General features: G+C 34.6%; 2 protein-coding genes across 3 annotated transcripts; both read left to right on the top strand.

Annotated features, from left to right (window-relative positions):
• Window positions 1-1,071: 1,071 nt before the first annotated feature.
• Window positions 1,072-3,754, top strand: LOC104235610 (F-box/FBD/LRR-repeat protein At1g13570-like). The gene is made up of 4 exons (XM_009789415.2): window positions 1,072-1,230; window positions 2,073-2,906; window positions 3,003-3,167; window positions 3,268-3,754. The coding sequence occupies exons 2-4, from the start codon at window positions 2,100-2,102 to the stop codon at window positions 3,544-3,546; spliced, it is 1,251 nt and encodes a 416-aa protein (XP_009787717.1). The 5' UTR covers window positions 1,072-1,230; window positions 2,073-2,099; the 3' UTR covers window positions 3,547-3,754.
• A 2,241-nt stretch (window positions 3,755-5,995) lies between these two features.
• Window positions 5,996-8,578, top strand: LOC104235609 (uncharacterized). Of its 2 annotated transcripts, none has more exons than XR_713227.2 (4): window positions 5,996-6,439; window positions 7,889-8,080; window positions 8,169-8,313; window positions 8,444-8,578. XR_713227.2 is itself a non-coding variant. In XM_009789414.2 (4 exons), exons 1-4 carry the CDS (start codon window positions 6,206-6,208, stop codon window positions 8,461-8,463), a joined length of 510 nt encoding a protein of 169 aa, XP_009787716.1. In that variant the 5' UTR covers window positions 5,996-6,205; the 3' UTR covers window positions 8,464-8,578. The 2 variants fall into 2 exon arrangements, 1 of the variants encoding a protein (XP_009787716.1); XM_009789414.2 differs by having other exon boundaries at window positions 8,250-8,313.
• The last annotated feature ends 2,836 nt before the right edge of the window (window positions 8,579-11,414 follow it).

Below are 11,414 nucleotides of genomic sequence, written 5' to 3'. Positions count from 1 at the left end.
ATCTGATGCTCAATATTGAATATACAAGAACATTCTCTCTACTCTGTAACATATTCTCTTGATTTAATTACTTCCATTTATTGCTTATATCCATTGTGTTCTTTTTATTGCTCTTTATTTATTGCTTATCAATGATCATAGAGAGCCATCATTTTAGCTCTCATAACTGCTAGTCCTCCCTCGATCGCTCTAAGCCGGCCACCCAACTCGACCTCGAGGCCTCATATACGACAGCTCGAGGCCCCGATCTCCAGCCGTTTGGTTTGACTACATATCGCCTCTAAGCTGTAATCTTGCCTTCTAATCTTTTATTTAGTATCCATTGCCTAACAACTAGCATAAAAATAGATCTCCTATTTTTTTAACCACAAAATCAAATTTAATTGTTATTGAAAAGTACCATCTTTTTTAAGACGGATGGAGTATAACTTTATAAAGTGAATACGTTGCAGTTGCCTCGTATTTAGTTTAGTAAAACTACAGTGAAGCCCTTATCTATCCGAGAGAACTCAAAAGACAACATTGAGGGACTCTGAGCATAAAATCTAGTATCTTTTTCTCCTTTTTAGTTTTTAGCGATGAATACAAACTTTAGCATAAATTTATTTCACATCATGTTTTGTGACATCACACAATTAAGATATAATTTTTGAATTATAGTATATTCTATTGGAGTTTTACATATAGGATCAGAAGTTATGCAGAAGAATAACTTATAATTTTCCGTGTTTTAGGCAGAGGTATATTCTTTAACTAGGATTTTTCTTATCAAGAAGTCATTCATCCACCAAATATCTCTAATTTAAAAGATCTAATCACTGTTTGTTTGCACAGAAATAGGGCATACTTATCCCTTTTCGAACGTGTATTTAAAAAAAAGCCATTGTCATGGAGTTTTAAATTGCACAAAAACTCTGTGATATTATTCCAAGTTTCACTTATAGAATTTGAAATTATAAGATTATGGCTATTTTATTAATTATAGGATTAAAAATGGCTATTTTATTAATTATAGCGTCCTCTGCCCTTTCATTTTCCTCTAATTTAAGAAAACTTCTTTCTCTACAATCTATTATTCCAGTTCCTCTCTCTCTCTCTCTCTTTGCCGATCAATCCAAAGAGTTAAAAGCCAAAAGGGCAAAAGTACTTAAGACTTGAAAAGTACAAAGTGCTTCGTCAACAGCTGAAGACTTGATTTTGGATTTCCAATTTCAGTAATCTTAGTTCTAGGTAAGCTTAAAATTCTGCTTCTGCTATTCCTTTTTTCTTTTTTTCAATAATCATTTCTTTCCCATTTGGGTGGTGTTAGTTTATGAAACAAAGGCTCTATCTTCTTTTTTTCGTATTCTTTTTTAGATGTTGATTTTCTTGGGTATGTGCATGAATTCTTTAAGTGAAAAAGAAGTAGAAATGACACCAGATAGTCACTCTAAAGGGATGTTACTTAGGAATTAGCCTGTGCGTCCTGATTTTAGTTGTTCAGTTTAATTTTTATGGCTTGAATTGTCTTGAAATTAAGATTTTTAGTTTAAAATTCAGGACTAAAATAGTACTGGCCCTAAATAGCAGCCCTAAGAATGGCGGTTTGTGCACCTCTCCCGAAAAAGAACACTTTCGGGGTAAGAAGGTGGTGTGTCCAAGGTGCAGCAACTGATGTTTCTTTTTTGTAATGGGATTGAAAACAGAATTTTACTTTTATAAAAAAGAAAAGGAAAAAGACAGCTTAGAAGCTTGATTTTGATCTTAATTTGGTTGACAGAAGCATTTTTGATTTGTTTGAAAGGAGAATGATTAGTCGCTTCAACTAGTTTCCGTTGTGTTTATAATTGTCAGGAAAGCTTAGGGTTATGCAAATTGTGAAAAAAAATCTATTAAGCTTATTTAGGCTACTAATTTGAACTTTTGTTTAGCTATAGATGTCCGTTGATAAGCGTAATAGAAGCAAATGCTAATTGGGTTCTCGTTCTATTTTTCCTTTTGTATAATAGATCTGAATATTCCTCTGTATTAATGAAGTGTTGCAGCAGTTTGGAGATCTTTCTCATCTTTGTATTTGTGTTTGATTTCTACAGGTTCTTATTGGCGAATTTTTATCTACGATGGCTCCAAAGGGCAAAAAGCATTGTGTTAGAACTTTACCCCCTGATGTACTTAACAATCTTCCTGAGAATGTAGTTGATGAAATTCTTATCCGTTTGCCTTTACGAGATGCTGTGAGGACAAGCATCTTGTCGAAGAAATGGAGATATAACTGGTGTAGACTTCCACAGTTGACGCTTGATCAAGCACTTTGGAAAACTAAGAAGGATCTAACATACATTACAAGTAACTTCACAAAGATTATCTACCACATTATGACCCTTCATGTAGGACCAATTACAAAGTTTACCCTATGCATTCCTAACTTGGAAGGTTGTCCTAATCTCGATAACTTGATGTATTTCCTCTCTAGGAATGTCATTAAACATCTTGTTCTTAGACTTCCGAGGGGTAACCCGTACAAATTGCCTTCTTCATTTTTTGTATGTTTGCAGTTAAGGCATCTGACTCTAAAAAATTGTTTAATACTTCCTCCTCCAACCTTCAAAGGATTTGATAGGTTAACTAGCCTGAAATTATACAACGTTTCAATTTCTTCCAAGTTGCTTGAAAGTTTTATCTCTTATTCCCCGTTGCTCGAGCAATTGGTGCTGCAGATCTCAGGTTTAAGTGACATCATTGAAATTAATGCTCCGATGCTGAGATCATTTGACTTCACAGGCAATATAAGATGTATTTGCTTTAAAAGTATCCCTCTTCTGGCAAAACTTTTACTTACACAAGAAAATTATGTGGAAGAAAAATGTAATATTGCCAAGTTTTTTGAGCCTCTTATTGCTCTCGAGCATCTCCATCTGAATGACACGGTAAATGTTGCTTCATGACTTTATTGTACTGCATTTTCAATGGTTGATTGTCTTTTGGGCTTTGAGGCATTCTGATTTTTGGCATTTTGTTTTTAGTTCTTTTTTGCAGGAGCAGGTGAAGTACCAACAAGGCTTCCCTTTAATCTTAACTTTGTCAAACATCTTTGCATATCAAGTATTTGTCTGTTTGTCTTGGAAGAGGTTTCATGTGCTCTTTGCTTGCTAAGAAGCTTCCCATGTTTACAATATGTGGAAATTAAGGTTTCCTTGTTTCTCTTTCTTATGTAGTGACTTTCTTATTTTCGTACTTTTTAGATCATCAATAAGCTCAGCGAGTTGAGTTTTGGTTAATCTTTCTTAGGTGGAGGCCGGTGATGGCAACGATATACCTGCTCTAGAATGTCTTGAAGTAGAACAATTCTCGGATGTGTCATTTAATCACCTCAGGGAAGTTAAGCTAATACGGACTAATGGCACAATTCGTGAGATGCAGCTTATGAAGCTTCTGTTAGCCAAGTCTCCGGTGCTGGTGAGAATGCTAATCCAACCATGTCTAGTTGAAGATTCTGCAATACTTGCTGAGCTAACAAATTTTCAGCGTGCTTCACCTAAAGCACAAGTTGTCTATAAACATCAATAAGCATCCATATTTACCTTCCTTTTTTATCGTCTCGATTCTTCAATCAAACCATGATCCTTGTGTAAAATGTTTGGATGTTGATTTAAGATAGAATGCAGTAGTATAAAACTATTAATGTTGTAGTTTGCCTAATTGCCATAAGACTGGGTGAAGTCTAAAACATAAATTATAAAAGCGAATGTGGATGGTTTCTTCAACTTTGTTATTACGATGCTTAGTGTTTTTACATTACATGCCTATGCTTGAAATGAAAACTTTCTACAAGGAATTTGATGGTGTGATTCTTTATTTCAAACTTCAAGGTTTGGTTGTTGGTTGCAGTGTGTTAATTTTCTTCCCTGAGCATTGCAAGTTTCAAGCCTTTAAAAACTACTTACTTTCCGTGTTGTGTTTGATTGCTTCACAAACCCTCTTTCGATGGAAACCCTTCATTGTTTTTAGCCCGATATTGTCCTACTTTCCGAGTTCTTAGAAGGCTGAATACATACGGAGACACTTAAAGTTGACACGATCCTTCATTTAGACACCTGAACTTAAGAGAATTCCTATTGAGCACGTACGTTACATGAATTTTGTTCCAATTAAACACTTCTTGCTGAGTTGGCACATAGAGTGAGTTTCACCCAATATGGGCGCGTGAAAAGCCCAAAAAATAGATTTTTTTTGTTTTTTTATTTCCTTCTTCTTCTTTATGTCCACCACCATTTCCACCATTGTCTCCTCCACTTTCCGTCATCTTCTCCGACTCCTCCACTTTCCGTCATCTTCTCCGACTCAAAATGAAAGCCAAAATGAATGAATGGAAATGAATGGAAATAGCTTGAACTTTTCCAGTGAAAGCCAAGAATATCATTGTGCTTCAACAGACCCAAAATGAACCAATCTCACTCAAATCTTCACCAAATGATTTAAAACTTGAAATGAAAACTCTAAACAATATCAATACCAAGCCCCAGTGATCAATTCGAACAAACAACCGCGAAATCAAAAGACCTAAGTTCGTCTTCTTCGTCGAACAATCAGTTCAAGTTTCGAACCCAAAACCCTAGAAAAGCAGTTCAAATCAAAGCTTAAATCTTCAGACCTCACCTCGTATCAGCGTTTACAACCAAAAACTCGAACACCCAACCAACTTCGAACCTTAATTTTCAGATTTTCAAAAAACCCAAGTACGAACTTTTCCGGTGAAGTCTAAGAATTTTGCAAAATTTTGCATATGTTCTGTTTGATTTGGAACCCTGAAACTCCATTTCCGGCAATGTGGCCTAGAATTAAGCCAAGTCATGGTTATGGGAGTACTTTGTTTTGCAGATGAAGATGGAAAGGAAGGGGGTGGGGGTCGTTGGAGAAGATGACGGAGGGGAGGGGTGGGTTGGGATTCTTGTTTTTCTTTTATTCTTTTTCATTTCTCTAAAGTCTTTTTTTAATTGTTAATAAATCCATGTGTCTCCATCTTATTGGTTACCCTGGCGTGTGAATTTCACGCATCTATTACGTATGGATGCCTAAAAATTGTGTCTAAATGACACAGTAAATACATGATTAAAATGAAACAAACTTTAGATGAAGTGTCTAAATGAAAGATCTTGTTCTCCAAACATCTTGTGTCTAAATAGCAGTATTAAGGAAAGAAATCATAGAATTTCTTTTCTTTCTAGAAAACTTTTGTTTGCTAAATTTCACTATATGAGGAATGGACATTCACTTTTTAATGTTTTTTTTAAATAAATAAAAGTGATAGTACGCGAGCCTTATATAGTACTAACCCTACAAAATCAAAGAAAACTCACGTACAGGAGTTTGTCAAAATTCATGGCCTCCATTACTTCTGATGGATTATTTTCAAAATTACCAGATGAAATCCTCCACCAAATCCTTCATTTTCTCACTCTGAGACAGAGAACAATAGCTTCTCTTGTTTCCACAAAGTGGTGTCACATGATTACATCATTCGACGACGGCAAATTTGTGCAGAAACATTCTACAGACAGATACTGTGCAAAGTGCAATCAATATAAGCTCTCATCATGTCACCACTGCTCTGACCTCCACCCAATCATCAAACTTGCGGCAGACAACAGTTTAACGGAATTCTATTTGTCTACCAAGTAACTATTATTTCTACAAATTTTCCTTGGCAATTCTTGAATCAAGATTATTGACCGTTCTGCATTTAAAAAAATGCAATATTATTGAGGAGAAAAACTTTGATGATATTGAGGAGTTGCCTTCATTGAAAGATATCTATTTTGATCACGTTTCTTTATCATCTGCAAATTTCTCCACGCTTATCAACAAGTGCCCTTCTATTGTTGAGTTAACATTGATATATTGTGTTAATTCCATCTCACTGCCTCATCTGAAAGAACTTAATAAGGTTCATGTGAGTGACAATAGAATTAGGGCAATAGAAATAGCAGCTCGAAATCTGCAGGAATTTCACTAGTTTAGTACGGATTCACCACCACTAAAACTTGATTTGCGCGCATGTACTAAACTACAAGTCCTGGAAATAGATTGTGAATATATTCCAGTCGGATTTCCTGAAGAGATTTTCTCAGCTTTTCCGCATCTTAAATCCTTGTTTCTTCATTTATGTAGAAGATTGAACAAAATCAAACTTTTGAGTCCTGAATTGGAAAATTTGACCTTAAGTCACATGGTTGACTTGCAAGATGCTATCATTGTTACTCCTAATTTACGTTCACTCAAGCTAATATATGCAAAAAGAGTTCCAAGCTCTTCTCCGGTGGTTGGTTCAAGGCTAACGGAAGCTGAAATTGGATTGAAGCATGTTTATGCAGTCAATATGTTGCCTGACTTGAGAACTTTTGCTCAAAATTTGGGCGAAAAAATGACCTTATCCTTGGCAACTAACACAACGGAATCAAAGGTTTGTACCTGGCTATATGATCATTGATAGCTAATTACTTGGAAAAAGATGTATCCAATCTTTTAGAATGACATATCTATTTAGGTGTCGTTTCACTCCCATAAATCTCTGTTCTATTCACTCTTATTTAATGTAGAAATAGTTGAGAAATTTAAGAGTTCTTTGGAACTTCTACGAGTATTGTTAGAAATTTAAAAGATTCATTGTATATCGTGAGTAGGATCTGACTTGGCTTTTTGCATGAGTAGCGACAGAAATCTATTATGATGACATCTACCATAGTGTATTTTTTCACATACTAAACTTTATCTCTTATTTTAGGCAAAACACATAAGTAGTCATATGAACTATATACTAAATAGAATATTATATTACACACGCAATCTTTTAAAATTGTGTCCGATACACACTTTGCCGGATGACACGTGTGTGTTTAACAAAAAGAAATGAGCGTGTCAAACCTATTTTTTCTGTCCAAATCCTTATATAAACACACGTGTCTAAATCTTTCTTTTTTCCCTTATTTTTCTTAATTTAACAAAGAAAAAGATGTTCAGGTCCTTCCTCCCAATTGGAGCCCCTGCCGTCCTCGGAATCTGGCGACAACTACAATTCTTTTTTCTCTCACATGCCTCTCCCCATCTCCTCCCCCTTTCATCTCCTTTAAGTAGATCTCAGTCATAACTCGTAACGCCGGCAATGAGCCGAGACCTCTGTTGCCAGGTCATTACTTCCAGAGTCGGTTCATGGCAGACGAGCTCAGATCTTCTCCGGCTGGATGGAACTCTCAGATCTTTCCGGCAAGTTGGGGGTTCTTCATTAAAATCTGGTCTCGTTTGGTTTAAAAATGACAAAAGACGACGACCTCCATTTTCCTTCCAATGTTACAGTAGCAACACCCATGGGTTACAACTTACAATGGTGTTTCCACAACAAACAAAACCTAGAAACCAAAAAATGGTGAAAGAGTTTTAGCTTAAGGTGATGAAGAAAGTGAATCTTCACAGAAAGAGTTTAATGGTGGTGCCTCTGGTTTTCTTCTGAAAGAGAAAGAGACGAGGAAAGACAAACTAGTCAAGAGAAATTTAAGTGTATTATTCTTTAAAAAAAATTATTAACATGTTTCACAATGTTATTGGTGCGTGACATTCCATTTATTCTGAAAAATGGTCTAGAAAAATGATGTATACGAGACATAATTTGAAAGATTACGTGTGTAATATGATATAATTTGGTGCATAGTTTAGGTGGTTACTAATGTATTTTGCCCTTATTATATTGTTAATTATTGCATCACGTGTGCTGTTATTGTGTATATCTAGTTAGTATTTTCGTGTTCATCTTTAGTATTTTACTAACAATTTCAGAGTAATTAAAATTTTCAATTCAATCTTCTTTCAAGTCTGACAATTCATGTTGAATATAATATTTTTTTCATTGTTTATGAAGGAGGCAAGATTTCATTTCGGCAATCGTAGAAGCAACATTCAACCACTTAGTATCAAGCATCTAAATTTGGAAATACCATTCTCGTGGCTACTAAGATATGAATCTTTGATTGATGAATTATTTATGTATTTTCATCCAAAGACCTTGCTAGTGAGAGTGGATTCAGATGCCTCGAAGAATAACTTTATACAGGTACTTTGCAAAGTTACAACTTATTCACCTCAATATTTTCTTATATCTATGTCTCTTTCCACATTGTACTTATGTTATGAATTTGTAGATTTTGTTGAATGGATTAAAAAGAAATGTCATAAGCGTTATAAATGTAGTACTTACATGTGTTGGCGCTGTTTATTGAAAGATTTTAAGATTCTTGCCTCAACTACAAGACAAGGCACTCATCAAATTAGCTTTGGGTTTCAATGGTAATTGCCATTTAACACAGATCTCTTTTCTTTTTGTTTTTTGGGTTTAGTAATTTTTTAATTTTTTTAATAAGGTGGGTCATATTTTTTCATTTGATTAAATGATGAGTAATATGTAACCTTAATGCAGGTTTGAATGAATCAGCATAGCAACTACGCAAGAGTACTTCTATCTGTCTACTCCAATACATATCATATCATATCATATCTGAGTAGAACAGGTTGTAAACTGCATCTAGAGGGGTTTTTTGTACTGTTCTTTATTTATTAAATACATTACTATTACGACGTGATAGGAAATGAACTTACTGTTTTTCTATTTATTCCTTGGATAGTATAATCTATTAGATATCTGAATTTAGTGACTTCTTAAATTGGCACTATAAGACTCTGCCATAATATATACTTTACTTTGGTTTTGAGCTAAAGAGAGCAATGGATTCTTTCCTTTGGACGTTACAGTATCTAAGAACATTACAGTTGAATGTTAGTCGAACGACAATATATTGGTTAAACATTTGAAGTCTTTATAATCGTCATAATGGTTTAAAACAAAAATATTTTCCAGCCACCCACTTGAAATATTCATTAATTCAATTAGATTTTGTGAAGGCTCTTCATTCGAATATCCCATGAGATTTCATATTTATTCTATTTGTGGATTCTCTTCTCTTTTCCTTCTTTCCCATCAAATGTTCTAACAGGGTTACTGGTGTATTCTCTAGCTAGAAACACTAAATATTTCATGGAATGAGCAAACCATAGAATATATAATTTTCACCATTTCGTGCCATCATTTTCATGTACTTTCTTATAGGTTCCAGGCACATTCATGTATGTGCAGGGTGTATCTAGGTTAAAGGGTATGAGTTCACGTCATGAATTCATGCTCCACTCCTTAAACCATGTATAATAATGTTATATTTTTTTAAAATTACTTAAATATATGTGTGTGCAACCATACTTAAAGAATCTTATGGTGCAATAATTATTGGATGCACCTCTATAAGTGAAATTAACGGTTCAAATCTCACTTCGGATGATCTTGTTTTCGCCACGGGTATAAATATACATGTGAAAATCACTACATTTTCAACAAAAAAAATATAATTTTGAACTTTAGGAAAAGAAATCCAAGTTGTCACACAATCTCTTTTAATAGTGTTATTCAAGAAAAGTTTTTACTTGGAGAGCCCTTATACTGCCCGCCCCACAAATCAAAGAAAAGTCACGAAGTTTACCGCACAGAACTCATGGCCTCCAAGATTACTTTTGCATTCAATTTCCTTTCAAGTTTGACAAATTCGTGTTGAACATTAGTTTTCATTGCCTATGAAGGAGCTAAGCTTTCCGTCGGGCAAACCTACAAGCAACATTCAATCACTTCGTATCAAGCACGACAAATTTGGAAATACTCATTTCGTGAATACCAAGATATAACTTTTTAATTGATGAATCATTTCCATCCGCAAACTTTATTAGTGAGAGTGAGGCCAGAAGCCCTAAAATTTAACTTTATATAGGTATCTGCATAATTATAATGACTTTATTCTTCACCTTAATATTTTACTATTTTCTCTTCTCTTTCTCCTATTTCATTGTAATTATGAATGTGTAGGTTTTATTAGATGAACCGAAAGGCCGAGAAAAATGCAGCAAGTGGCAGAAATGTAGTTAGTACAAGCAAGTGTTGGCATTATTTTTTGAATGATTTTAAGATTCTCGAATCAACTATAAGACAAGGAGCTCATCAAATTATAAGCTTGGAGTACTCCCACTGGTAATTGCATCATAACATTGTATACGAGTAAAACTGGGGTAACCTGCACCCCAATTTCAGTGGGTCAAACGAAGCAAAGGCATGATTATATGGGGTTGGAATCGAAGCCGGAACGCCTCGTATTAAGGTCCGAACGAAGTGATCGCCACCGAGCTTGATAAGACAGTACTTCTCCAACCCCGGAACGAGCTTCGAGACCTCGAAAAACACGACAACGGCTGCACACGACTAACAGAGGGCCGCGATATTTGCACCCTCTCGGATATCACGGCGCAGATCTCGGCCCGTATCGACGGCGGATTAGTGATTAACGAAAAAAAAGATTTTTTACCTTTCTTAGAATTGTACTAGGGGTAAAACCTTCCTACTATATAAATGAGGGTAGTTTTTATTTAATACAGACATGTAACACACATATCAAGGCAATGCAACTAATTTTTCTACTTTCTAGTTATTGAACGATTCTTATTTTAATCATAGATCTTCATATACATTTGGCTCTGAACCAAGGGCAGAACAACTGTTAAGCTTAGATCCGAGCCTGGATTCAATGTCACACACTACTAGAAATCCGGAAAAAAACAACCAAAATTTAGCGACCAAAATTGGTCTGTGGGAAAAAGCGACCAAAGTTGGTCACTAAACTAGCGAAAATAATAAAATAAATAAAAGAAACAAAATAGCGACCAAGGTTGGTCGCTACTTGGTTGCTATATTAGTCAAAATGTTGACTGGACTGGTCAGACTTTCTTGGTCAAACATTTACTGAGATTAGTGACCAATGTTGGTCGCTAAAGTGGGACCCACCTACAAAATTTTAATAATTATATTATTATTTTAAAAAAATTATAAAATATAAATATATATAATATAAAAATGGCGACCAACGTTGGTCGCTACTTAAAGGGTAGGCAGATACCGACCAACTTTGGTCGCTTAAATGGGGCCCAGTTATACAATTTTAATAATTATATTATTAATTTAAATATTATATGAAATATAATTAAATCTGATTTAAATATAGCGACCAACTTTGGTCGCTAAACTAAATTCTTGAATAAATAGCGACCAAAGTTGGTCTTTATTCAGGTCAACAATAGTCAAAATTAAAAATCACTTTTGTATTTACTATCTAAATAATACAAATATAAGCCGTTAATACTTTTGTAATACAAGGGATGAATAGTACTACGAATCGTGCGTCTCTCTCTCTCTCTCTCTCTCTCTCTCTCTATATATATATATATATATAAAATATATACTTACGCTATATTATGCACTGAGTATAAGTCTATTAGGTAATATTATATCGAATATAGCT

This window comes from Nicotiana sylvestris, chromosome 10 (assembly GCF_000393655.2).
Source record: "Nicotiana sylvestris chromosome 10, ASM39365v2, whole genome shotgun sequence".
NCBI lineage: Eukaryota > Viridiplantae > Streptophyta > Magnoliopsida > Solanales > Solanaceae > Nicotiana > Nicotiana sylvestris.
This window is presented reverse-complemented; position numbering and strand designations above follow the sequence as displayed.